General features: G+C 44.9%; 1 protein-coding gene across 1 annotated transcript; it reads left to right on the top strand.

Annotated features, from left to right (window-relative positions):
* The first annotated feature begins 868 nt into the window (after positions 1-868).
* smarca4b (SWI/SNF related BAF chromatin remodeling complex subunit ATPase 4b) lies at positions 869-20,551 on the top strand. Its single transcript, XM_071913657.2, has 34 exons — positions 869-961; positions 1,656-1,909; positions 2,540-2,672; positions 3,270-3,833; positions 4,280-4,378; positions 4,787-5,045; positions 5,359-5,485; positions 5,600-5,773; positions 5,933-6,106; positions 6,227-6,400; positions 6,884-6,931; positions 7,479-7,609; positions 7,853-7,910; positions 8,019-8,128; positions 8,301-8,448; positions 8,707-8,870; positions 9,029-9,095; positions 9,626-9,736; positions 10,338-10,580; positions 10,836-10,949; positions 11,145-11,252; positions 11,396-11,482; positions 11,837-11,883; positions 12,005-12,171; positions 12,380-12,543; positions 12,913-13,173; positions 13,309-13,386; positions 13,584-13,802; positions 13,949-14,211; positions 16,280-16,388; positions 16,660-16,761; positions 17,175-17,307; positions 17,929-18,068; positions 18,812-20,551. Exons 2-34 carry the CDS (start codon positions 1,694-1,696, stop codon positions 18,845-18,847), a joined length of 5,028 nt encoding a protein of 1,675 aa, XP_071769758.1. The 5' UTR covers positions 869-961; positions 1,656-1,693; the 3' UTR covers positions 18,848-20,551.
* Positions 20,552-26,285: the final 5,734 nt, after the last annotated feature.

Genomic DNA, 26,285 nt, shown 5'->3' with positions numbered 1-26,285 from the left:
TCCACTTCACTGTGAACTTACTTGTGGGCAATAAGTAATGCTTTCTTGAAGATCTCCATATTGGAACAGAATGCAGGGTTGGGATCGATTTCGAGTGGATTTTCTTCAAAATTCAAAACTAGAAATAACTTGGCATAAAGTAATATATCCAATGTATCAGAAAACATTGATAATTCACCACAGGTAATCAGTTGGAAGTCCCCTTAAATCCCAATGTGTTGTAATCAAAACCTTTCTCAAAATTAATTGAATGATTCTCATCCAAAGCTTTGTTTCTAAATCTAATGGAGTAATGTTACAGGGTGTGAGAGCGTATCTGCTGTATAAACAGTGCTGCTATAGTGTAATGTAGTTTATTACAGAGTAATATTTTGCTTGATATGTGACCTGGTAAACTTCTGACCCATATTTTATGCAGGTGCCTGCATCAGGATACTTGAGATAATTGCTCTCATCTATGTGTAGAATATTTTCTCTCCTCTGAAATACCATTAGGAAATAGAACATAGAAAACGTACAGTTAGGTCAAGTAGTAGATCTACTACTGGCCTATATGAATCTTCCAAACTTGAGGTTGTTTTCGCATATTTTGGATTCATGCTTTACTTAGATTCAGGGTGTCTTTAGGTTTTCATTATCACATTTGTTCCAGTTTAGAAAGGTCTTAAAAAGTCTTACATTTAACTTGCATACACCCTGTAAGTGGATATTGACGAAAATAAGACTTGAGTATAGCTGGAAATGATAGTCTGTATTTAAAAACACTGTATGCCTACAGTACAGTGTACAGTGTGTAGGATGGTCTAGGTGCAATAGCCTACACAGAGCCTTGCTATCGCTGCGCACGCATGCGCATTGCCGGGCAGCCGTGACTAGACATTCGGTCATAGGAACGGTGGAGGGGGGCGCTCGAGCCACGTCGGTGAAACAAATCAACGCTTCGAGGCAGATTACAAAGCGGGTGAGTATACTTAATTGCGACAACCGCTGCGTCTTTATCATCTAGCCTAAATACCAATTTAGGAGCGCAGAAATTCACGAAGGACTGCCTGGTCCTATTGATGCGGGTAGGTCAGTCGCACAAGCACAGTCCGCCATTCCCCCTTTTTATATTTAACGAGACACCCTTTCATGGTCCGTGGAAGGGATTTCTCTCTAGCATAGGCTCACGTACATAATTTATTTCCCTGTCTCAAGTTCAAGTTCAGCCGTAGACCCTGCAGCTGTAATTGCCTTTGCGCGCAACGGGTGATTTGGTGCAGCGCAGCAGGGGAATGAAGAACCTACATGTGATAGGCGTTGGGAAAAACTAAACCATACCCTACCAATACTGTGCACCCACTTCATTCATCAGAAAAACATAGGTGAAGATAGATAGCCAGCGTTATCATTACTATGATGATGATAATTAAGGGAGTATTCTCTTATGAAGGCACTGAATGCTTATTCAGATGGCTCACTTTTGCACTGGCGATTGCAATGCCATTCGTTTGAGTGTTGTAGAGATGATCTTCCTCTCTCTGTTACTCACTTTCCCTTTCTCTGCCACTCCCCCCTCCCACCTTGCATCCACCTCTCTCTCTGTGCCCCCCACCCCTTTCTCTCTCTCGCTCTCTCTCTCTCCCTCTCCCTCTCTCCCTCTCCCTCCCTCTCAGGTCCCTGCTGCTCACCCAGGAGCAGGAGATCCAGGGCGATGTCGACTCCGGACCCCCCCATGGGAGGCACCCCTCGCCCGGGTCCCTCCCCCGGGCCGGGCCCCTCTCCCGGGGCTATGCTGGGCCCCAGCCCCGGTCCCTCCCCTGGCTCCTCTCACAGCATGATGGGCCCCAGCCCCGGCCCCCCCTCCTCCGGACACTCCCAGCCCGGGCCCTCTGGGTACGGCCAGGACAACATGCACCCTCTGCACAAAGTAAGGACACCCTGAATTCTCCAGCTGAAAAGCCTTGTTAGTAGCGCTGGCACACTTCACCTGGCACCTCATTCCTAATGTCTCGTTGTGATACTGCTAATTCTATCTTCCTCCAGTATAGGAAACTGAGGCAGAGCGGCAGCCACTATCTTCATTATTAGAGTTCACCATGGCAACTGTATAGGATGTTAACACCACGGCTCAAGACTTTCTCTATGCCCATCTGTAGACTTGTTCAAGTGAATACAATGCACATTTACACATCATGTATCTTGCTGTACATTCACATACTCTCTTCTTCAGTTTTTACATTTCTCTTATTGTTATATTCTACATTTCTGAATTATATTTTCATAATGGTTCCACTATTTCATGCTGGATACATACTGATATTTTTATATTTTATTTTATTATGTAATGTTAATACATACTTATATTCTATTTTTTTATTTAGTAATTCATATTTAATTAAGCAATCATGACTGCGAGTAACTGCAGTAACGACTGTAACTTAATACATGTTAGTAATGAATCATGTTACTTGTGATGCTGCAATGACCTAATTTCCCTGCAGGTATTGATAAAGTTTCATGTTATCATATCTTAACACTGTTGTAACTTTCCCCACAGCCCATGGAGGGCATGCATGACAAGAGCATGAGTGAGGAGGGCCGGTTCAGCCAGATGAAGGGCCTCACTATGAGGCAGGGCGGCCACAGCGGCATGGGTCCCCCACCCAGCCCTCTGGACCAACACTCACAAGGTAGGCAGACTGCACAGACTCAGTTTAAGCAATATCATCGTTTCCAGCGTTGTGTAACCCAGTTGTTTGTAAGTCTGATGTCTTGTCTGCTGGTTTAGTCACGATGCGGCCTGGCTGGCTCATGGGGAGTGTCCCTGCTGTCGCAAGCTATGAAAGAAACCATGAACAGTTGGTTTCAAATCTTAACATTCTCTCTTTAAATGTCAAAATATTAGAAACCGTACTATGTTACAGCTCAGTCCAGCCAGGCAAAACCAAGGCAGAGATAACAGTCAGGTGACAAGCTTCTTACAGGTGTGGTTTGGCCCCTACACCCCACCTACTACAAGGAAGGGATGCAGGGAATTAAATAAATCAAACACTTGGTAAGACAGGCAGTCAGACAGGCTTAGTACACAGCTTTGTGAAACAGAGCTGGTAAACCCAAGAAAGACTTAGAACAGGTTGTCAGGCAATTTAATAGTGTGTGGGAATAGCTCAGACGTCCCAGGCTACACTGCAAGCTTGTGTGTAAATCCCCAGATGAGTGATTCACCACTGTGTCTACACACTCTGTCTGTCTGTCTGTCTGTCTGTCTGTCTGTCTGTCTCCTCTAGGCTACCACTCTCCATTAGGTGGCTCGGACCACTCCAGCCCCGTCCCGTCCAACGGTCCCCCCTCTGGTCCCCTCATGCCATCGTCTTCTTCCTCCTCCTCCTCCGGTGGCCCCGGCTCTGCCTCTGCACCCTTAGACGGCCCCAGTGGAGACCAGCAGACGCTGGGGCCCAACACCCGGCCCGGCCCCCCAGGTAGTTCCGGCCCGGGCCCGAGCCCCGGCCCCAGCCTCGGAACCAGCGTTCCTAGCCTTGGAGCTGGCCTCAGCTCCGCTGGACCTGCTGGCCCCGGGGGTCCCGGCGGCCCCGGCGGTCCCACTCCCTTCAACCAGAACCAGCTGCACCAGCTCAGAGCCCAGATCATGGCCTACAAGATGCTGGCCCGGGGACAGCCGCTGCCGGACCACCTGCAGATGGCCGTCCAGGGGAAGAGGCCCATGCCCGGGATGCAGCAGCAGCAGCCCATGCCCACCCTGGCTCCTGGAGCTGGAGGTGGGCCGGGAGGGGGACCAGGGGGACCAGGCCCCGGACCAGGACCCATGGGCTCAGGGTACAGCAGAGCTCACGGTGAGGGGGGTACAGAGATGGTAGGGTGTAATACAAATCTAGAGAGTCTACAGTTTTTTAGTTTGTTGACAGGGTTTAGGTTTCTTGATAGAAGATGCCTTAGATTAAAGAAGATCACATTCCATTGACCATGTTTTTTACCATGGTGTTATTGCCTTGGTGCTGAGAGGCAAAACCAGGTCAGTCAGTCAGTCCGGGGTGACACACTTCACTCCTCTATTCCTGTATGTTATTACTTGTCATGTCACATCACATCTCTTTATTGAGCAGTAGCTATTTGATAAAAGTAAGTAAAAGTTGAAGTGTTTAACTTTAACGATGAATCTTCACACCTTAGCTGCATATTTTCACACAACTCTCCCAATACTCCTCTCATATTCAGAAAGAACTGTGCCATAAATGCACCATGGGACTGTACAGACTCTGTACTTGTGTTTTTTCTGTAGGGATGATGGGCCCCAACATGCCTCCTCCGGGCCCTTCAGGGGTCCCAACTGGGATGCAGGGACAAAACCCTAACGGACCTCCCAAGTCCTGGCCTGAGGGTATGTGGTGCTGTTCTAAGATCTGTTGTAGGCTGACTGTACCTTTCACTATTGAACTAGTGTTACGAGTGTTACTGGAGTAATCAAAAGGGCAAAAATTTTATTTTTGTCAGCACAAATTGAAATACGGTACTTGCACTTATTACCCCAATAACAGGTTGTGAATAGGGGAGAGTTTTAGTGTCCGATTACTGTCTAAATGCTGTTCCAGAGGCTTTTTCTACCCTGACGAATAACGTTCTGGGGAAACACACTGAATACTTGGAAAAGAAACGTCTGTATTGTTATTGGCCTTCAAAATCCCACATCAGTCAAACTATAGTTGTAAAGCCATTGCATAGACTGGAGCATTATTTAACCACAGCATGGTAATGGCTTTTCCTTCTTCATCCCCTCTCTTCCCTCCAGGTCCCATGGTGAACGCAGCAGCCCCCTCCAACGCACCCCAGAAGTTGATCCCCCCTCAGCCTACGGGACGCCCCTCTCCTGCTCCCCCCTCGGTTCCCCCCGCTGCCTCCCCGGTGATGCCCCCCCAGACCCAGTCCCCCGGCCAGCCGGCGCAGCCCACTCCCATGATGCCTCACCACGCCAAGCAGAACCGCATCACCCCCATCCAGAAACCCTGCGGCCTGGACCCAGTGGAGATACTGCAGGAGCGGGAGTACAGGTGTGCCGACCGTTTCCATCTCACTTAAATTATCTGGCTTGATGAGAATAATACGACTAAATAAAGCTTTGACAAATTTAATCTGATGAAACGTTATACTATACAATAAACCTTTTTAACAGATCACTAGCAATGCATCACTTGATTTTCGTTCATTTCAGTTCTGATCAAAGCCTTCAAAAAACGCTAGCATACTTACTCTCCTGTGGATGCATGCTGTTTAATGTAGGTATTTAAAAGATAAAACTGTAAAAGGCTAAAACATGCAACATGAATAACAGTAACTGTAACTCACTACCCTTCGCTCCCTCAGGCTGCAGGCTCGTATCACCCATCGTATTGCGGAGCTGGAGAACCTGCCTGGCTCTCTGGCCGGCGATCTGCGTACCAAAGCTACCATAGAGCTCAAAGCCCTGCGGCTGCTCAACTTCCAGAGACAGGTGAGAGCTACACCACCGCCGTGAAGGAGGAGGTTTACAACTGTGGCTTGGTGGTGGAAATGATGGGTCTACGTGTGTTTGTGCTTGTGTACGTGTGTGTGCACCTCTCCGCAGCTGCGTCAAGAGGTGGTGGTGTGTATGCGTCGGGACACCGCTCTAGAGACTGCCCTTGATGCCAAGGCCTACAAGCGCAGCAAGCGTCAGTCCCTGCGAGAGGCCCGCATCACGGAGAAACTGGAGAAGCAGCAGAAGATCGAGCAGGAGCGCAAACGCAGGCAGAAACACCAGGTAGAGGAGAACACACTGCAGCTAAGTTACCTGGGATGATGTTGTAAGTGGTACTTTTTGAGTGACAGTTCACGGACTATGAAGCTCTCCTCTCCTCTCCTCTCCTCTCCTCTCCTCTCCTCTCCTCTCCTCTCCTCCCTACTCCCACTCTAATTCTAGGAGTACCTCAACAGCATCCTGCAGCATGCCAAAGACTTCAAGGAGTACCACCGCTCCATCACAGGCAAGATTCAGAAACTGACCAAAGCTGTGGCCACCTACCATGCCAACACCGAACGGGAGCAGAAGAAGGAGAATGAGCGCATTGAGAAAGAGAGGATGAGGAGGCTCATGGTAAGGGCAAATTGTAATCGTCACACAAGCATGCACATACCGTGCTTATGTTTGGGTGTACACACACACACACACACACACACACACAAACACACTGTGTGTATCTGTTTGTCCTCCCAGGCTGAGGATGAGGAGGGCTACCGGAAGCTGATTGACCAGAAGAAGGACAAGCGTCTAGCCTACCTGCTGCAGCAGACGGACGAATACGTGGCCAACCTCACCGAGCTGGTCAGAGCCCACAAGGCCGTGCAGGCCCTCAAGGAGAAGAAGAAGAAGAAGAAGAAAAAGAAGAAGGTATGGTGAAAAGAGGCGGAGGCGATACTTTGTTTCAAAGGGGAGTAGGCTCGGGAAGCATCTACATGTAGATCGCTTTAGATCTGCTGAAGTGAGAGAGACAGTTGGATTTTTATTAGGTCCTTGTTGAACTGTGCACCTGTGTTAGTAATCTTTATAAGCCAGCTGATGGCCTGCATGTGAGATCACTCTTAACTGTGACAAACACTGTTGTAAAAAGACCTAGCAATGGACAGAGTCCCTAATAATCATTCAAAACTATCACTCAACACATAAAACTAACCAGCTTTATTGAATATTAGTTTAACTTCTTAGCTAATTCAATTGTCATGCCCAAACTTCAGTAATACAACTGCTTTATAACCTGCTACCCCACACTAATCATGTATATTGGCTAACTTTAACATAACAACTCAAAACAATAACAATAATTGACTAGTTGACTATATAACCAAATGACATGATGGACATCCTGTGTTGCAGCTGGAGAATGCAGAGGGCCAGACTCCTGCACTGGGGCCTGATGGAGAGGTGAGCAGATGCAGTGGTAGCAGTTACTCACTGCTACTACTTTGTAAATTTGACCTTCATCAAATATGCTGAATTTGCTCTTTCTTCAGAAGCGTCACTCTCTGTTTTGTGGCATCCTCTAGCCTCTAGAGACCTTTCAAATACAGCATGGATCAAATTTGACGCAAAGCTTTATTGGCTAGTTTGTTGCATTTTGATCGTTGGTGTCCAAAATCACTACTGTATGTCACTGCACTGTATCTTTCCCCCATGGTCAAGCTAGAGGCTTCTATTCGAATAGCTTGTATAAACACACCATATTAAAATATTATTGGGTGATTTGTTGCATTCTGGTTAGCTCAGTGTCCCATCACACCCTGACAATGTCTCTTTCTACCAGTATCAATATAGAGGCTCCATTATAATAGTTATAGAAGGATTTTGGGCACTAGCAAAGTGAGTTTTTTTTTTTTTTTTACAACCAGTATTTACTTGCCCAGTCCAAAAGACATTTGTCACAGTCTGGCAGAATCGTTGGTTTTATCTTCACGCCGTCTCCCCCCTGCAGCCTCTGGATGAGACGAGCCAGATGAGCGACCTGCCGGTGAAGGTCATCCATGTGGACAGTGGTAACATCCTGACAGGGGTGGACGCTCCCAAGGCGGGACAGCTGGAGACCTGGCTGGAGATGAACCCAGGGTGAGAGAGAGAGAGGGGGAGGGAGGGGGTTGTGTGTATGTGTGTGTGTGTGTGGAAGGGGTGATTGTGTTTTTTTCCTTAAGGCCAGCTGTTTGTGGGATCTTGCGTATTTCACTTTGGGTGGTTGGGATGAATTTGACATGTACATGAGGATGATTTATTACTGTTGGGATATATGGGTCGAGGTTCTATCCGTGTAATTAATGCTTTTGAGCACGCATGTCTGCATGTATGTCCACGCAGTTACGAGGTGGCCCCCCGCTCGGACAGCGAAGACAGCGAGGAGGAGGAAGAGGAAGAGGTGGGTTGTTTTCTAAAGCATCTTTGAAGCCACTTTCCTTATTCACTGCTCCAGCGGGAGAAGAGGCACCTTTTGACTGACAAAGCTGTTGGTCCCGCCCTCTGGCAGGAGGAAGAGGAGGAGCCGCAGCCGTCGGCGGCTCCGGTGGAGGAGAAGAAGAAGATTCCAGACCCGGACAGCGAGGAAGTGTCTGAGGTGGATGTCCGCCACATCATCGAGTGAGTCATGGCGTACCTTCATTACTGTCATTCCCACTGGGGCCACCCATACTAAAAAACATATCCACTCATGGGACCGTAAGGTGGTTTGAATAAAAGTCTCCACCAAATGACTTATATGATATAGCTTATAACTGAAGATACAGTAAGTCATTATGTGTTTCCTCCACAGGCATGCTAAGCAGGATGTGGATGATGAGTATGGCAGTGCGGCGTTCGCCCGGGGGCTCCAGTCTTACTACTCTGTGGCTCACGCTGTCACAGAGAGGGTGGACAGACAGTCCACTCTGTTGATAAACGGACAGCTGAAGCAGTACCAGGTACCACAAGCAGAGGCAAAGACGTGATAAACAGAGGCTAAGTCTTAACCCTGATTCTTTATCGTTCAGTTACATGGTAAACTGTGCATTTCAGTGCTCCAAACAATCATTAAACAAGACATTAAAAGGGGCATTAAGAATTGCAACAACATAGATAGAACTTATCTCCTCCTCCTTGTCTCGTCTTCCCCACCTGTCCTCTCTCTCTAACTCTTCCCTGTGTTTCTGCACCTCCTTCACTCTCTGTCTGTCTGTCAGATTAAAGGTCTGGAGTGGTTGGTGTCCCTGTACAACAACAACCTGAACGGGATCTTGGCCGATGAGATGGGTCTGGGGAAGACCATCCAGACCATCGCCCTCATCACGTACCTCATGGAGTACAAACGCCTCAATGGGCCCTACCTCATCATTGTACCTCTCTCGTGAGCTGAACCTCATTATTTGCTGTATTCTTTTTTCCTGTAGGTTTTATTCTTCTTCACCTCCCCAATTATCTACACAACCACTACAAATAAAATCACTCATCAAAATCATCATAATTCAGAAGAAATGGTAACTTGAGTTTTTCTCTCACTGACAGAACTCTTTCTAACTGGGTGTATGAGTTTGACAAGTGGGCACCGACGGTTGTGAAAGTGTCCTACAAGGTGAGTTTTGAGCAGCCACACCACCCAAACTTTTTTTTTTTACTTCCTGTGTATAGGCTACTATAAGAAAACTGCCACACACACAGAAAAACTCAGAAAAGGTGCTGGAAGAAAGCAGGACTAGGGAAGGAAAACAGCTTCAGCACACTTTATCGAAGCAAAAAAAAAAAAAATTATTCGGGTTTAAAAGGAAGTTTTTGTAGTTTTTGTGGTTTTTTAGGGATATATAGGGACAGTTACATGTACAAAACATTGGGCATAAGCTGTCATCAGGTATATACTGTGCACCAGTACCTAAAAATCCCTGCATTGCAACATAGCTCTCATATGGAAATCCTCATTTAAGCCAAAAAAATGTGAAGACCCTAGTGTATGTATCCAGAACAGCTCCCTTCCTGTATATAAAAGCAAATGTGTGTTTCTACAAATGCCCTGATTAATGCTATGGCCTTTCCTCGTGTCAAAACAATATTGTGAACTTGATGTTATTGTTTGGGTATTAAAGCTGTGTGTGGTGTGTGTGTCCGCAGGGGTCTCCTGCTGCCAGACGAGCCTTCGTCCCCCAGCTGCGCAGCGGCAAGTTCAACGTCCTGCTCACCACCTACGAGTACATCATCAAGGACAAACAAGTCCTGGCCAAGGTGAGAGACACACACACACACACACACACACACACACACACACACACACATACTGTACACACTTTTTCTCTCTGTCTCTCTTTACATGAACACGTGGCTGCATCCAGATTTTGTTGCTTTAGATTTTTTAATTTGCTGATCATTTGATTTTAGAGTTGTGATCTCCACTTTCCTTTCCTTTCCTTTCCTTTCCTCTCTTCTCCTCTCCTCTCCTCTCCTTTCCTCCTCTCCTCTCCTCTCCTCTCCTTTCCTCTCTCCTCTCCTCTCCTCTCCTTTCTCCTCTCCTCTCCTTTCCTTTCCTTTCCTTTCCTTTCCTTTCCTTTCCTTTCCTTTCCTTTCCTCTCCTCTCCTCTCCTCTCCTTTCCTCCTCTCCTTTCCTCCTCTCCTCTCCTCTCCTCTCCTCTCCTCTTCTCCTCTCCTCTCCTCTCCTTTCCTCTCTTCTCCTCTCTCCTCTCCTTTCCTTTCCTTTCCTTTCCTTTCCTCTCCTCTCCTTTCCTTTCCTCCTCTCCTCTCCTTTCCTTTCCTCCTCTCCTCTCCTCTCCTTTCCTCCTCTCCTCTCCTCTCCTCTCCTCTCCTCTCCTCTCCTTTCCTCTCCCACCAGATCCGCTGGAAGTACATGATCGTGGACGAGGGCCACCGCATGAAGAACCACCACTGTAAGCTGACCCAGGTCCTGAACACGCACTACCTGGCCCCGCGGCGGGTGCTGCTGACCGGCACGCCGCTGCAGAACAAGCTGCCTGAGCTCTGGGCGCTGCTCAACTTCCTCCTGCCCACCATCTTCAAGAGCTGCAGCACCTTCGAGCAGTGGTTCAACGCCCCCTTCGCCATGACCGGAGAGAAGGTGGGAGTCACTGTCAGCCTTTTCACATCGCAGTGCCGATCTGTACCCATAATTGCGTGACAGAAATCAGATCAACCAAGAGCTTTGGAAACTGTTTTGAACTGATATCAGAAAGATATTTAGGTCCTGATTTTTTAAAGAATGCTGTAGGTAGGTTTAGAAATCCTCAGTTTTTCTACTATTTTCTTTCCTTCCTAATTCCTAACCCTCTCTCTCTCTCTCTCTCTCTCTCTCTCTCTCTCTCTCTCTCTCCAGGTGGACCTGAACGAAGAGGAGACCATCCTGATTATCCGTCGTCTCCACAAAGTGCTCCGCCCCTTCCTGTTGCGCAGGCTGAAGAAGGAAGTGGAGGCACAGCTTCCAGAGAAGGCATGGCAACGCATACACAGATTAGTCCCACTGATCTCCTAATGGATGGGAGACAAACAACATGTTAACGTATCTGCGACTGAAAACGGAGTGGAAAGAAATGGAGAGAGCAAGAGTAAAGACCTGCAGACAGGTCTTTAGTCTCACTCTCTCCATTTCTGTCGGTCAGTCAGCCTCTCCTCTCTCCCCCCTCAGGTGGAGTATGTGATCAAGTGTGACATGTCGTCTCTTCAGAGGGTGCTGTACAGGCACATGCAGGCCAAGGGGGTCCTGCTGACGGACGGATCAGAGAAAGACAAGAAGGTGAGGGCGTCATTTCTGCCTCTATTCTTTCCGGAATCAAAGCATTTTTAGTCTGGAGTTTGTGCAGCATGGAAAGATTTGATATAATAGGATAGGATGACATATGATACGCCATTAATTTTGTGTCATTGTGTGTATTCCAGGGTAAAGGCGGCACAAAGACTCTGATGAACACCATCATGCAGCTGAGGAAGATCTGTAACCACCCGTACATGTTCCAACAAATAGAGGTACCGCTGCTATCGATGTCGGACGCCGTCTGTCTCCAATTATTCATTTGTTTCACTGTAATTGACGGATGGTATTGTCTCTGGTTGTCTCTCATATGTAGAAGATGCTTCATGATCTTGGGACCAACTAAACCATTGAAAATGCTCTGTAAAATCCCCAAAAAACCCATAGACATCAAAATGGAAAGTCACTCAGTTTTTTCTCCATTGTCGCAAGGCTGACTTTTGGGAGATATAAGGTTTCTGTAGGACACTTGTGAAATACACAATATGAGCTTCAAATCAAACCCACGGTCACTGAACTTTATGACTGTGTATATGTGATAATATGGATTCAGTTTGTGATTTTTGCAGGAATCTTTTTCTGAGCATTTGGGATTTTCTGGTGGGATAGTCCAAGGGTAAGTGCTCCATTTTTTCGTATTCTACGTTAGGGCACGCACACACACAGCGCACACACACATACATACACACACACACTAACTCACCGTGTAACCCTATATCCCTTCCCCCCTGTGCCAGTCCTGACCTGTATCGGGCATCAGGGAAGTTTGAGGTGTTGGATCGTATCCTGCCCAAACTGAGAGCCACCAACCACAAAGTGCTGCTCTTCTGTCAGATGACCTCGCTCATGACCATCATGGAGGATTACTTTGCCTACCGCAACTTCAAGTACCTGCGTCTTGATGGTGAGAGTGTGGGCGTGTGTGTGTGTGTGTGTGTGTATTTGTCTATGTGTGTATTGCTGTCAATGCTGTAAATGTTCTCTGTCTGTGTATCTGTGTGTTAAGTTTTTCTCCTTTTCTCATTCCTTCTCCTGCTCTCTGCTAACCCGACTCCATTTCTTTCATACCACCTGACCTTGTTTTTTCTCCTCTCACTCCACTATCTTCTCAGGCACGACCAAAGCTGAAGATAGAGGAATGTTATTGAAGACGTTCAACGACCCAGAGTCGCAGTACTTCATCTTCCTCCTGAGCACCAGAGCTGGAGGCCTGGGCCTGAACCTGCAGTCTGCAGACACTGTGGTCATATTCGACTCCGACTGGAACCCACACCAGGTAGGATGCACACTTATTCAAATACACACACTTACTTATTACCAGAGGCTGGGAGATCTTCAAAAAGTCAGCATTTCAGGATTTGGGGAAAAAATGTAAAAGATAATTACCAGTGGTCAGTTTGTTTGAGCTCAACAAGAGGATGGTGGGAAGAAAAAGCATTGTTTTCTGCTAAATTCTCCCTAAACTAAAGGAGTATTCATGTTACAATTTGTGTAAACTATTGAAATACCATTCTTGTTTTTATTCCTCATTTGAACCTTCACTATATAGACTCATACCTCTGCAATAGACCTTATTACATGATATTTGGCATGGCAGTGTCACTCTCACCCCAACTCTCTTCCCTCTTCCCACACCGCTCTGCAGGACCTGCAGGCCCAGGACAGAGCGCACCGTATCGGCCAGCTGAACGAGGTTCGTGTTCTGCGTCTTTGCACCGTCAACAGTGTAGAGGAGAAAATCCTGGCAGCAGCCAAGTACAAACTAAACGTGGACCAAAAGGTCATCCAGGCTGGCATGTTCGACCAGAAATCCTCAAGCCACGAGCGCAGGGCCTTCCTGCAGGCCATCCTGGAGCACGAGGAACAAGACGAGGGCTGGAGTCAAGGAGTGTGTACACGCATGCATGTGTGTGTGTGTGTATATATCTTACTACTATCCCTTACACCGGCAGCACAGTTTTTCCATAACAACCTGAAAGCATAATGAACTTACATGTGTATTTTTATCTTCCGGTTGCTGATGTTTGCATACCGGATTCAGGAGGAGGACGAGGTTCCGGATGATGAGACGGTCAACCAGATGATCGCCAGGAGTGAGGAAGAGTTCGACCACTTCATGGTCAGTGTGTGTGTGTGTATGTGTGTGGGTGTGTGTGCGCGCACTCTGAAGGTAAAGTAATACCTATAGTCCATGCAAACACATCTATATCCCATATACACAGTCCACGCTCAGGTAAGCTCCAGCTCAACCGCATTCCTTTCCGTACCTTTTCGTTTCTGTCCCTTTACCTTTTTGTCTCCCCCTCCGTCTCCCAGCGCATGGACCTGGACCGGCGTCGCGAGGACGCCCGCAACCCGCGGCGGAAGCCCCGTCTGATGGAGGAAGACGAGCTGCCCACCTGGATCATGAAGGACGACGCCGAGGTGGAGCGGCTGACCTGCGAGGAGGAGGAGGAGAAGATGTTCGGCCGAGGGTCTCGCCAGCGCAAGGAGGTGGACTACAGCGACTCGCTGACCGAGAAGCAGTGGCTCAAGGTGAGCGGCCACAGGGGACAGAGGACGAAGAGGATGTCAGAGGATAGTGGTTTACCGGGCGGTGGGGATTGGGTAACAGTAATCAGTTTTTTGTTTTCTGGGAGTATTCTGTATCTTTCATTTGGTCGTCTCTTCACCCTGCGCAGGCGATCGAGGAGGGCACGCTGGAGGAGATCGAGGAGGAGGTGCGCCACAAGAAGACGACCCGCAAGAGGAAGCGGGACCGCGACCTGGATCTGCCCGGTCCCTCCTCCTCGTCGGGGGGCCGCGGGCGAGGGGACAAAGACGAGGACGGGAAGAGGCAGAGGAAACGGGGGCGGCCGCCCGCCGAGAAGCTCTCCCCCAACCCCCCCACCCTCACCAAGAAGATGAAGAAGATCGTGGACGCCGTCATCAAGTACAAGGACAGGTAGCGGAAGTGAGCTGTCGGAAGTGAGCTGTCCTGGTGCCTGGCGCATGCTGAGGTGTTCTTAGATGCGTATCCAGGGTGCGATTTGCCGGGGGGGATGGGGGGGGGATTTCCCCACCTCTGATCATGAAATTTAATCGCAGGTGGGGACACACTTTCCCCCACACTCCGGTATGTTTCATTCTGTCGGTTAATAAAATACACGCGTTTCTCCAATCTGACAGTAAACAACGCAAACGGATTCTAAAAGTTGCGTTCTTTCCAGCTCATAAATTTGCAGAGCTGCGGATAAAAGAAGGGCGACACTCTGCCTATGATCCATCTACAGGGAAAAGTGTAAAAAGAGAAGGAAAAGAACGGTACGTGAGAAATCTTTCTACCTTTCGTCAGCATCGTCATCACCTGGGCCAGACGTGTACAACAAACCAAAGCAGCCACTGTATCTTTACGCACCGGCACCGCTGTATATTGATCACCATAATGGCCTGATTGATCACACCAGTTCGTCTAATTTATGATCTGCTGTGCGTTATTCTTATTCCCACATTACTGTACGATATGGTGACAATATGGAAACTTAATTACTCCACTAGAATAAAAATCAGGCTTGCCGGATGTTAACGCACACATCTATAAATGCTATTACATTTAACTCTGTTTAAAGCTAATAGGCTACTATGGTGCGCTGAGAAGATTAAGGCTCAAAATAAAATGTCGCTTGCATGGAGGTACGCATATTCTCATGGCTCCTACCCAGTATCTCTCTCTCTGTCTCTGTCTCTCTCTCTCTCTCTCTCTCTGTGTCTCATATATGTGAACATATATGGATATAATTCTTTGGGAAACAATAACACGTGTATGATAGGAGTTTGCACTTGTATTTTTCATTTTCATACCTCCTTGCGTAAAATATCACCCGGCAAAAATGCATTCCAAAAATAACCCCCACCTTCCCTTCTGTTTTTGTTTTATAAATCTATCTGCGTTGGGTGCGTTGCGTATCTAATGCGTTGGGTGCACTCTCCTTGACATCTTATAAGCTTTTGCGTTTAACAAGGCTGAGAAGATAACTGAAGAATTAGTTTCTCGACAGTTTCTGTTAGCTGCAACATCGTGTTGGGTTTCTCCATAGAGCTATTCTAGGCAGAGAACATGTTTTTGGGTGCATTAACACATATTAAAGGTGCAATAAGTCAGATTTTTACTGCCCCGTAGCACAAAATGATGTATCTGATGTATCAATATACTGTATCTGCAGGGTTTTTTATAGGGATGCACCGATGCCAATTTTTCAATGCCGATACCAATTACGAGTATGAAAGTTTAAGTATCGGCCGATACTGAGTACCGATCCGATCCATTACTTTTACTGAACAGTGCAGGCTTACTTCCTTAGTTTGGGGTCAATGGACAAAATTATTGAGATAAAATCCTTGTTTTTCCCACTGTTTGAGAAATACAGGCTTCTATGTGCCACAAATGCATAAAATCAAAACAGTTTGCTTTTATTTCTTACATGTTACTCATGGCTTTCGGTATCAGATTTTAGTCTTGGGTAAAATCTCCGATACCGATATTCCATTTTAGCCTGGTATCGGCACCGATACCAGTATCGGTGCATCCCTAGTTTTTTAGGGTTGTTGATCAATAACAATGACTCACCGATTGCTTTGCCAGGTGCTGAGATTTCTGGCTTTCAAAACTCACTGTTTGGCCTGTACTTTTTGTTCTGGAGCAAAAGCAAATGACAAAGCAATATTATTATAACAGTATTTGGCGTTGTGATATATTCTGTCTTCACTAGACGTTTCTGAAACTGAACTCAGCTGAAAATGTGACTTTATTATTTGTCAGTTACAGGCCACCGTACGCTGTGCCAGAGAACTGTCGCTGTTGCAATCCCTTGGTCACTGATAGAGGTCGGGAAAGGTCATAGGTTACTTAATGCCCCTTTAACTGAATGGCAATCAGGGCTGACAGTTTTCCCCGGCTCCTTAGCGCAAGGTAAATGGACCTATACAGAATAATCTGTGTGTTTGGCTCACCTTGATGATGTCACTACCCGCAGCACCAGCGGGCGTCAGCTGAGCGAGGTGTTCATCCAGCTGCCGTCTCGCAAAGAGCTGCCAGAGTATTACGAACTGATCCGCAAGCCTGTCGACTTCAGGAAGATCAAGGTAGAAGATGATCCCTGTGGGGAAATTTAGTCACTGCAGCAGCAAAACACAGGACAAAAAAATAAAAATGTTGACTTTTAACATAGGTTCAAAGATGTTTACAGATCTACAAATGTACAGTCCAGTACAAAAGCATGTACAGTATGAGTCAGATCTACAGATATGCACACACATTTCTCTCTTGTAGACAAAGTCATATACACATTATCAATCACATATGCAAATACATACAAAGTGATGTATTGTGCTCTGTTTTCTTGCTGTGCTGTAGGAGAGGATTCGGAGTCACCGGTACCGCAGCCTGGGCGACCTGGAGAGAGACGTCATGCTGCTCTTCCAGAACGCTCAGACCTTCAACCTGGAGGGATCACTGGTGAGACGAGACCTGCTGCGTCCTCACTCAACACAGACCGATACCTGCTCTCTCTGTCTCCATCACACACAGCTGAGCAGCGTATACACCTTTCCTTCAGTATCTGTTCTACTTTCAGCACCCATGCAACTGGGGTCGGTCCATTGTGATATCTCAGACTCCCACTTGTTCGATTTAGACTACACTCGGAGGGATGATGCATGTTTTGCACTGTGTTTTGGAGTTGAAAAAATACACTAATTGGCCTGATGGGGGCGATATATTCAAAAGTCAAAAGTTATACTTTTGAAAGGCCATAATGGTAGTAGTACATGATGTCGAGATGTGGAATAGGTTCACATGCTGTCAATGTAACCTATACATATATGATATGCAAGCAGTTCTTTTCCACCATGTTGTCTTTATGCGAGCAGATCTATGAGGACTCCATCGTGCTCCAGTCTGTGTTCACCAGTCTGAGGCAGAAGATCGAGAAGGAGGAGGAAAGTGAAGGAGAGGAGAGTGAGGAAGAGGAGGAGGAGCAGGAGGAAGGCTCAGAGTCCGAATGTAAGCATGCGTGTGTGGGCAGAACAGTCAAAGAGGAGAGGAGAGGAGAGGAGAGAGGAGGCAACTGAGAATCCAAGAAAAAAATAGGATGAGGATGCTTGTGGTTCACCTGCATCATATCCCCACCAGGACTGTTATAGTTTTATTTACTTTCATTTTTATTCTTATTTTATTTCCATTCCAGTAGTCTCAGTTTGTTTTCAGATTGTGTTTGCGAGTTTTAGTTTGTTGTTTTTCAGTTTAGCTTTTATTTAGTTCATGTTTTACTTTCTCAATGGCCATGTCTTTATGAAATGTGTTGAGAAGACCTGTTTTATGTCTATACTGGCAGACAAATTGACAAATTGTCTCTGGATACCCATGGTGCATAGTATATTGATAGCTGATCAGGGCCCATTCGTCACACGCAATATTGCAATGGTTAAATGACTAAAACAAAAAAAAAACAATCTTGTTCATTTTTGTTTTACCTCAGCTTTTGAGGTAGACACTTTAGTTTCAGTTCAGTTTCATATTTTTGATTACGCTAAAATGCTTTTTCATGCCTTGGATTAGGCTTAGTTTTAGTAACACAGTAACCGTGTGTGTGTGTGTGTGCGCGTGTGTGTGTGCCCTCTCCAGCCCGCTCTGTGAAGGTGAAGATCCGTCTGGGCAGGAGGGAGAAGGGCGGAGAGCGAGGGAAGGGACGCAACAGACGGACAGGACGCACCAGAGCCAAGCCTGTCGTCAGCGATGATGACTCTGAGGAGGAGCAGGAGGAGGTGAGGCACTGTGTGTGAGAGTGAGAGTGTGTGTGTGTTATTGTATTGTACTTGTATTGTGTGTACCTCTAGCCTTGTGAGAACCAGTTTGAGTTTTAGACCTTTAGAGTGAGGAAATCATCCCTTCTTCAAGGGGTTAGTTTAGGGTTAGGACTTGGGTTTAGGGTTAAGGTTAGAATTAGGATTAGGTTTAGGTTAGGGTAGGGCTGGACGATATGGTTGAAATCAATATCATGATAATCATAAGGATTTTTCTCGATATCAATATATATCACGATATGGTTCATGTATGCAAAATCACGTTAAATAATCAAATTAATGTTCATCTCATTGAACCGAATGGCAATGTTAGGTGTGATGTCAAACAAAACTGAAATTTTCAAATAATATTCCTACCATACCTCATTTTATCAGAGTTTTTAAGTAAAATTTTCTTGTCATCATCAATTTAGACAGCAGAAATGTGTGTCATGATATTAAAATATCTTCATATCATCACGAAATGATTGCACTGAAAGACGATAAACGGTAATATTGAATTATCGTCCAGCCCTAGGTTAGGGAATCAGTATAGATCAAGAGTCTCACTTTCCTTTCTGTTCAGCTGCACTGTATTGGCAGACATCAGACATGTGCAGTAGCAGCGCTGTGGGAGCTCACACATGTAGAATGAATTTACTCCCAAATCATAATGTCTTTTCCGCTCTTTATTCCCTTCTTTCCCTCTGTCGTCTCTGTTCCAGGAGCGCTCCCCCAGTGCCACCGACGAGGAGTCCTAAGCTGTAACAGAAGAGTAAAAGGGGCATAAAGGGATATTCCACCAACTCAAGCTTCACAACCTACAGGAGATAAACCATATCTGTGTCAACTCCATCCACCCTCAGTCAAATGTCACAGGTGTCAAACAGAAGGGAATTTGCATGCCTCAGTACAAAGTACAGGCAAACTTTATTATCCCCAGAGGGGAATTTTGTTGGTCATATGGACATTCAATTAGAAAAAGGAAAAAGAAAAAACAATGTATACAATAATATAAGACAACAATATCATAAAATACACAGGTTAATTAGGATATGTTCTATGCACATTATGCTATGTTGGCCTGTTCTGTCTATCTGCTGTGGCCCAGGTTACAATTGAGGTTTTATATCTTGCCGTCTTAATTCTGCGTTGCAAAATTCTGTGGCTTGACCCATCTATGGCTCAGCTGAAACTCAGAATGCAGGAGGTGAGAGGCTCGTCTGAGAACTGGTCAGTTTTACTAAGAATGGTGTCTGTGTACGGTTGTTCACACGCTACTCGATCAACTCCAATAACAAATAGTCGTGTCTGTTTGTTTTTATAGGCGAAAAGTGTGGCCTAGAATAAATAAGTTGGGAACACACTCCAAGAAAGCGTTCACTGCACTTGGAAAATGAAATTACATTAAAACCATGTTAAATTGCCAATAAAAATACATTTAATTGAATGTTATAACATGTGGACATGTTATCACACAGCACAATCAGTGATTTATCAGTTACTGTATTTATTTCCTATCTAGCCTATATTTACCCAGATTTAGGTTGACATACATTTTCCCATTTTCTACATTAATTGGAATTTAATAGGAGACCTTTGCTGACCTGGAAAGTTAGAACTGATAGAAACAAGTAACTTCTGTTTCAAAAAAAGCTTCCTTACTACCCAGCGTAAAGCTACGGCTTCACCTCACCTTGCCTCTGGACGTAAACAAACCTGATATTGCCCCTCTGCTTCACGGGGGCGATGTGTTGCAACGGCAGGCTCTAATACTCCGCCGCTACGGAGCCGGAGTGATTACTTAGGTGTGTGTACATCACATATTTCTGACCGGGGCTCACTGTTTGAGTTGGGAACACGGCCCGCTGTGGTCGGAGGAGGGTTTCCAGACTTCTCAGAACCTCTTTAGCAACTCGCCACACTTATTTGACTGAGTCTAAATGGAGTTGAGCCCAATTCACTCTCACACATATACTGTACAAAACAACTTATTCCGCACTGGTGCTGCTTACCTGTTACTCTTCCAATATAAGCACTTATAATTGTTGATTGTAGACAAAAAACAATTTCGAGGTTGTAATTCATCAATGAGTACTGTAACTTTAATCGCTTCTACTTCAGTGTTGTGTGGTGATTTTAGACTTTCAATACGGCTGACTGTTTGATGTAGTTTGGCACTTTTTATGTTTTTTGATTTCAAGACAATGGACCAGAGGGACAGTTGCTCTTCTCTGCTTGTGAATGCCTGACGGCTGTACGGTGTTGGATATACTGTATAGAGTATTTTTTAGAGTACACTGTCTGTGCATGTGTGTATAGCGCTCCAGTCTAATGTACTGTACTTTCTTCATTATGTTAACTAGACTTAAGGACGTACAACCAAAGCATCGACGTTTTCTCCACTAAATTATTGGGATCTGTCTGTATTGTGGTGTGTCACTGTCGCAAAAGGTAACAATAAATTGCAGTAAAAGTGATTCATATTCTTTGTATGATTTGTTATTCTATTACTTCAGGTGAATTCGGATGGACTCACACACAGTAGTTATGGTACCAGAGCTAGAGAACGAATAGATCCAAAACCAGCTCACTGAGAGTCCAAATCCTCTGTTTACCAAAAGCATTGTTGCAATGCAATGACACATAAACCCGCACATAGACCCATGCCCATATAAATAAATTAATTTGAACTTGAGCCCACTTTACTCTCATTAGGTGCATTTTTAATCAGATTTGGGTTCATAAAAGGCTCATGATTGTCTGAGCTTTAAATTTTTGGCCTAAATAAACCATAAACAATAGCTTAAAGCACGTTTAGGCATTTAATTTGCAGGGTGTAATGCTGCTGCTTGTCCACTAGGAGACGATCTCATACAAACACAGAACCACTAGTCTTTTATAATCTGCCTGATAAGTCATGTTATTACTCTACAAGCAGGGCAAACCTATTTAAAACCCCTTTTTTTCTATTTCAAACTGAACATGGGCCAGAGGTTTTTCCTCGAAATCTTTCAGCAAACAAAACAGAGTTAGTTACACTGAAATGTATGTTGAATTTTCTGGTCATTTAGATGTTAGTTTAGCCCAACATGACCTGATGCCTACTCTGCCCAGTGCCTCCAACCTCCAGCATATGATTTAGGGCTGTAATCCCCCCTAGATCCACATCTCAGTAAGGTCATGACAATAAATGAATACCTCTATCCAGCTAATATAACCGACCCTTGCTATACTGCTAATATTTATGATATTTATGTTTATTTTGTTAAAGGGTTGGCTGGCGTCGAGAGAAATATGTTATACAGTCTCCCTTTGGAGGACGGTATAGAAATGTGTGTGTGTATGTGTGTGTGTGTGTGTGTGTGTGTGTGTGTGTGAGTGTGATCACTCCTGCACGTGTTTGGCTGTGTGAGAGAGTGTGGTATCTCCACAGTGGGGCCTGTGTTGGAGTCCGAAGCGTTTCCTTAAAACAGAGGAGAGGGAGAAGGAGAGGGGGAGGGGGGGGGTTTGGGTTTCCTGACTTCTAGGAACCTCTGGAGCGCTTCAGCAACTTCAAACCAGCTGTTAACATCTGGCAGAGGGGGGGAGGGGCAGAGGAGCAAACCCCTGGAAACCCCCAAAACAGCAGCAGTAGATTCATCTGCATTCATGGCTTTCTCCTGAAACTCCTTATGAGTTATACAGTGAGAAGTCTGATGTTCCTTTGGGGTCGTTTCATCAAGTCATGTACTAGTTGTGTCTCGCTGATAAAGTGGATAACTGTCCGCTTAAAAGGTACTGAGTGGTCATATGGATAATCTACTGCATGTTTACATGTTCTGGGGAACAATAAGTCGTCTTTATTATTAGATAGAATGCTTTGTCTTCCTGGGAAAAAAACATGAAGGGAGTTAATGTGATGGGGTTTGGAGGGGGAGAAAATGCAGAAATGCCCATAGATCTTGAGTTGTGAGAACTCTAAATGGTTGCACATACATAAACATAAACATAAACAAACATACATAAACACACACCTAGACATGGACATGTTCAAATGAGGTGTGTGTGTGTGTGAGAGAGAGAGAGAGAGAGAGAGAGAGGGATACTTCTCTCTATCCCTATATGTATGTGTGGCGTGTGTTGGATCTAATCTTATCAAACCTGTTAGAATGTAATTACCATCACTATTATCATCACAACTGGCCTTCAGGCCTCTGTATGCGTGTAGGTGTGTGTGTGTGTGTGTGTGTGCGTATGTTTGAGTGTCCACATACTGTATGTGCGAGCATGTGCATGGTGTTTGTGTGTATTTATGTCCGTGCTATGTGTGTGTGCACTTCTTCATGTCTGTTTCTATGCGTGTGTGTGTGTGTGTGTGTGTGTGTGTGTGTGTGTGTGCAGCAGTTGCCTCCACCATTGCTCTACCAGTGTATTACAAAGACTTATCAAATCTATTGGCCTTGAACCGTTGGCCACTGAGTAACACTTATCACAGACTATTCTCTGAACAGCATCAGTAAGTGAGGACCTGTATTCACATGGCAGCCTGACCAAGTAGTCAAGGGCATAACACACACACACACACACACACACCCACACACACAGAGAGAGAGAGAGAGAGAGAGAGAGAGAGAGAGAGAGAGAGAGAGAGAGAGAGAGAGAGAGAGAGAGAGAGAGAGTCAGCATTATGTACAGAAGTGTATATAATATAACAATATTCAGAATGTCTATTTCTCACAAAGTCTCCATGTGCTTCTCTGTTTGATACAGAGATGAGCGTTGATATGAGTTCAAAGCCTCAGTGAACTTTATAATTGCAACTCTTTCAGTAGCTCTATGGAGGAGTACGCTACAGTGCAGCCTGCATTCAGACCGGGATGAATCTGAAGGGCCCAATATGGATTTGTACATAATAAAATAGAATATAACTTTATTCTATTAATCTCCTCCATAGAGCTACTGAAGGAATTGCAATATAATATGGATAAATCCTAGATTTGACATGCTTTCTGCACTTCGGCTGCCCGGTTGCTCCACTCACTCTTGAGTGCTAAGACAGGACAGATGCAGTCTAAGGAGACTTTCTAGATAGGAATCATCAGGTCTGCTGGAATAAGTATGTTGGAATGCCGAAGCTATTGGTTTCATTTTAATTTGGACAGATAAACTGGGCGCTGGATAAGTTGTCTCGCATACTACAGTGCATTATGTTATTATAAAACATTGTCCTGCAAAAAAACAACAACACATCATCTTTTCAAGAACTAAGAAAACCTACTTCCATTTTTTTGATTTGCACCCATGCATATTTTTAGATATAGTTAGCAACTTCAACATGTTGGTATCGCCCCCAGTTCATAAAATGTTCTCTGCCAGTTACCGTAGAAAAGGCAATACAAGATGAAGTTTATGCAGGAACCACCAACAAGCTTGTCAAGTATTCTCCTCCTGCACACCTGGAAGAAATGTTAAAGGATTTAGTTTGGTATCCGGTAGAGAGGAGAAGAGTTGACTGATGGCGGATGACTCACGTGTCGCCTCCCTCCTCAAGAGTCAGTAAAGTTGATGAGTTACTAAAGCTGTGTAGCAATGCACTGCATTGCTACACAGCTCTCTTTGTGTGCCTGGCTATGTGTGTGGGTGTGTTAATAGAGTGCGTAGTGATGGTGGGTGTAGTAGAATATGTAATCCAGCAGCCGTGTCGACATTCCAGGAATACCACCCACAGCTCATTCCCCTGGCTCTACCAGGAGCCAGTATAGAGCCAGGTTACCGGTCCTCCCCCTCTCCTCACACACACACACACACACAAACACACACACACGCAGTATCCCCTCATGGAAACAATTTCTCTGTCTGATTCACTCCATAAACATTAACATGGCCTTCTACCTCCTCCACACCAAAACCCTCTCCTCCGTTCCACTGAGCTTGATCACCGATTGATTAACTAAAATGGCTTCGTTAGTCTTCCAATCGATGATCTCATGATACCTAATATTTTTACCGTGATCCAAACTGAACCCTGCATGTAAAGTAGTTATTTTCTTCACGCTGCATGAAGAACAATATGTGAGGGAGACGGCAGGAACACTCTGAGTCACTTTTCCGAGATAAACCAGTTCTGCAATCAGGAAAATTCAACAATTCAGTGGATTCCCATCAATGTTAAATTGAACTGGAAATGACATCATTACTCAGCAGAAAGGGAGGGATAAGGAGACAGTGATTTATATTGTTTTCTCTTGGTAAATCTGTTTACATCTCCGCCACAGACTGCAATGCACCTGCCTCCCAGTGATAATAGCTCCTTTTGTCAACTGGAGTCTTATTGAATTCACTGCTCAGGTTATCAGTAATCCAAGACGCAGTTTGCATCATCAATGATGGCCATGTTTTGTTTTGCAAATGCTTTGTTTGCTTTTGAGGAGAAATAGCCTGCACAGTGCCATGGTTGAAAGAACCTCTTAGATACAGAGATAATATATTGTTTTGCATTTGTTTGTTTGCCTGGATTAATAAACCATATCTAGGTTATTATTCGAAAGGAGCATAGGCTTATATCTGACTTTGAATATTTTAAACATTGAAAAGGCAATTAAGATGCAGCACCTACTGGGAGATAATTTGTTTCTCAAATGTTTCCTGGAACTATTGTAAGTTGTTATGCAAGGTCGCTAATATCATCATTAAGTTTATTGTCATTGTTATCTTGTGTATTGTTGTTGTTGTTGTTACTTTTGATATATTTATTTACTTATTTATTTTCATTTAAAATGTGTATACGTAGACTTCCACATGTGTATGTGTATAAATATAGCCTATATATTTTTTATTATCATTTTAGGTGTATGTGTGTAGGTATATGTGTGTGTGTGTAGGTATATGTGTATGTATGTGTGTGTGTATATATACTGTACATATATATTTTTATTTTTTTATTATAATTTTTATTTTACCATTAACAGTTTTTGTATCTGATGTGATTGTGACTACTTCAGTGTTTTGTATGGTTTTTAAGGAAAGAATAAAAAGTATGAAAAAATATATATATATTATTATTAGACTATGTTTCTGTGCTGAATGCAACAAGTTGAATATCTAGACTTAGGGTCTTATTCCAGTGAAATGAGCCTTGGAAAATATTAGGTTGTTGAACACAATAGAAACAGCCTGTGGTATTTTGACTGGTTTTATATGCAAGAATGCATTGATCCTTGTTGAAATCCTCTGTTTGTATGTTGCATGTGGATTTCCCCATAAATACTCACCAAGCACAGCCACAGAGCTGACTGCTTGAAACCTAAAAACCTTTATGATACGTCCCAAGACCATTACTGGACATATATAACATGAACTGAGCGAAAGACTGGAGCTATACCCATTCTGCATCTGGATTCTTCCAAGAGAACGATCTAGACTTTATCTAAACATTTCCCTTCCTGTACCATGAACAGTGTAAGATGGATCGCAGGTTCTCCAAACGGCAGACAAAAACAAAAGTGCCCCACCTCAAAAAAAACCCCCCATCTCTGTAGAAATTAGAAATGGAAAAGTGGTTCCCATGAAAGTCAAGCATGGGGAGGGACCCTTGAGTCTGGCAGCTGTTGGTAAAGATCTGCCCCCCCCGCCTCATCTGTATGGGAGAGAAAGCTGTTTTTACACTGACTCGTGCATGACCCTACAGTATATGTACCCCCCCCCCCCCCCCCCCCCCCCCCTCCCCCATCCCATACCTGGCCTCCCACTAGAAAACATCCACAACACTGGTTCCCCCCGTTTTACACCAAGCACACAGGCTGATTGATAACAGCTGCTGGCTCCCATGTGCTCACTCACACACACACACACACACACACACACACACACACACACACACACACACACACACACACACACACACACACACACTCTTTCTCTTTCCCCCTTCTTTACCTCCTTTAGTGTGTTTGTGGTACTCAATAGTGAGTTTATAGTGATTTTATCCTACTTTATATTTGTTTCTCCTGTGGTATCAATGTAATATTCCTTAGAATTTGATTTAAATATTACAGGATTACTGTAGTTATTTTTTGCAAGTCACCCTCTCTCTTCACCGAATGCAGTCAGATTAGAACTGACTTTCTCTCTCTCTCTCTCTCTCTCTCTCTCTCACACACACACACACAAACACTCTTTCTGTGTCTCTCTTCCTCTCTGTCTCTCTCTCTCTCTCTC

This window comes from Centroberyx gerrardi, chromosome 3, assembly GCF_048128805.1.
Source record: "Centroberyx gerrardi isolate f3 chromosome 3, fCenGer3.hap1.cur.20231027, whole genome shotgun sequence".
In the NCBI taxonomy this organism is placed as follows: Eukaryota; Metazoa; Chordata; class Actinopteri; order Beryciformes; family Berycidae; genus Centroberyx; species Centroberyx gerrardi.
Note: the sequence above shows the minus strand (reverse complement) of the source record. Positions and strands in the feature narration are given on the sequence as shown.

Excerpts from the sequence above, each read along its gene's own strand:
- smarca4b (XM_071913657.2), top strand. The coding sequence starts at position 1,694 with ATGTCGACTCCGGACCCCCCCATGGGAGGCACCCCTCGCCCGGGTCCC. Across the intron at positions 10,950-11,144 it reads AGGCACAGCTTCCAGAGAAG|GTGGAGTATGTGATCAAGTG; the intron begins GCATGGCAACGC and ends CTCCCCCCTCAG. Across the intron at positions 12,544-12,912 it reads CCGACTGGAACCCACACCAG|GACCTGCAGGCCCAGGACAG; the intron begins GTAGGATGCACA and ends ACCGCTCTGCAG.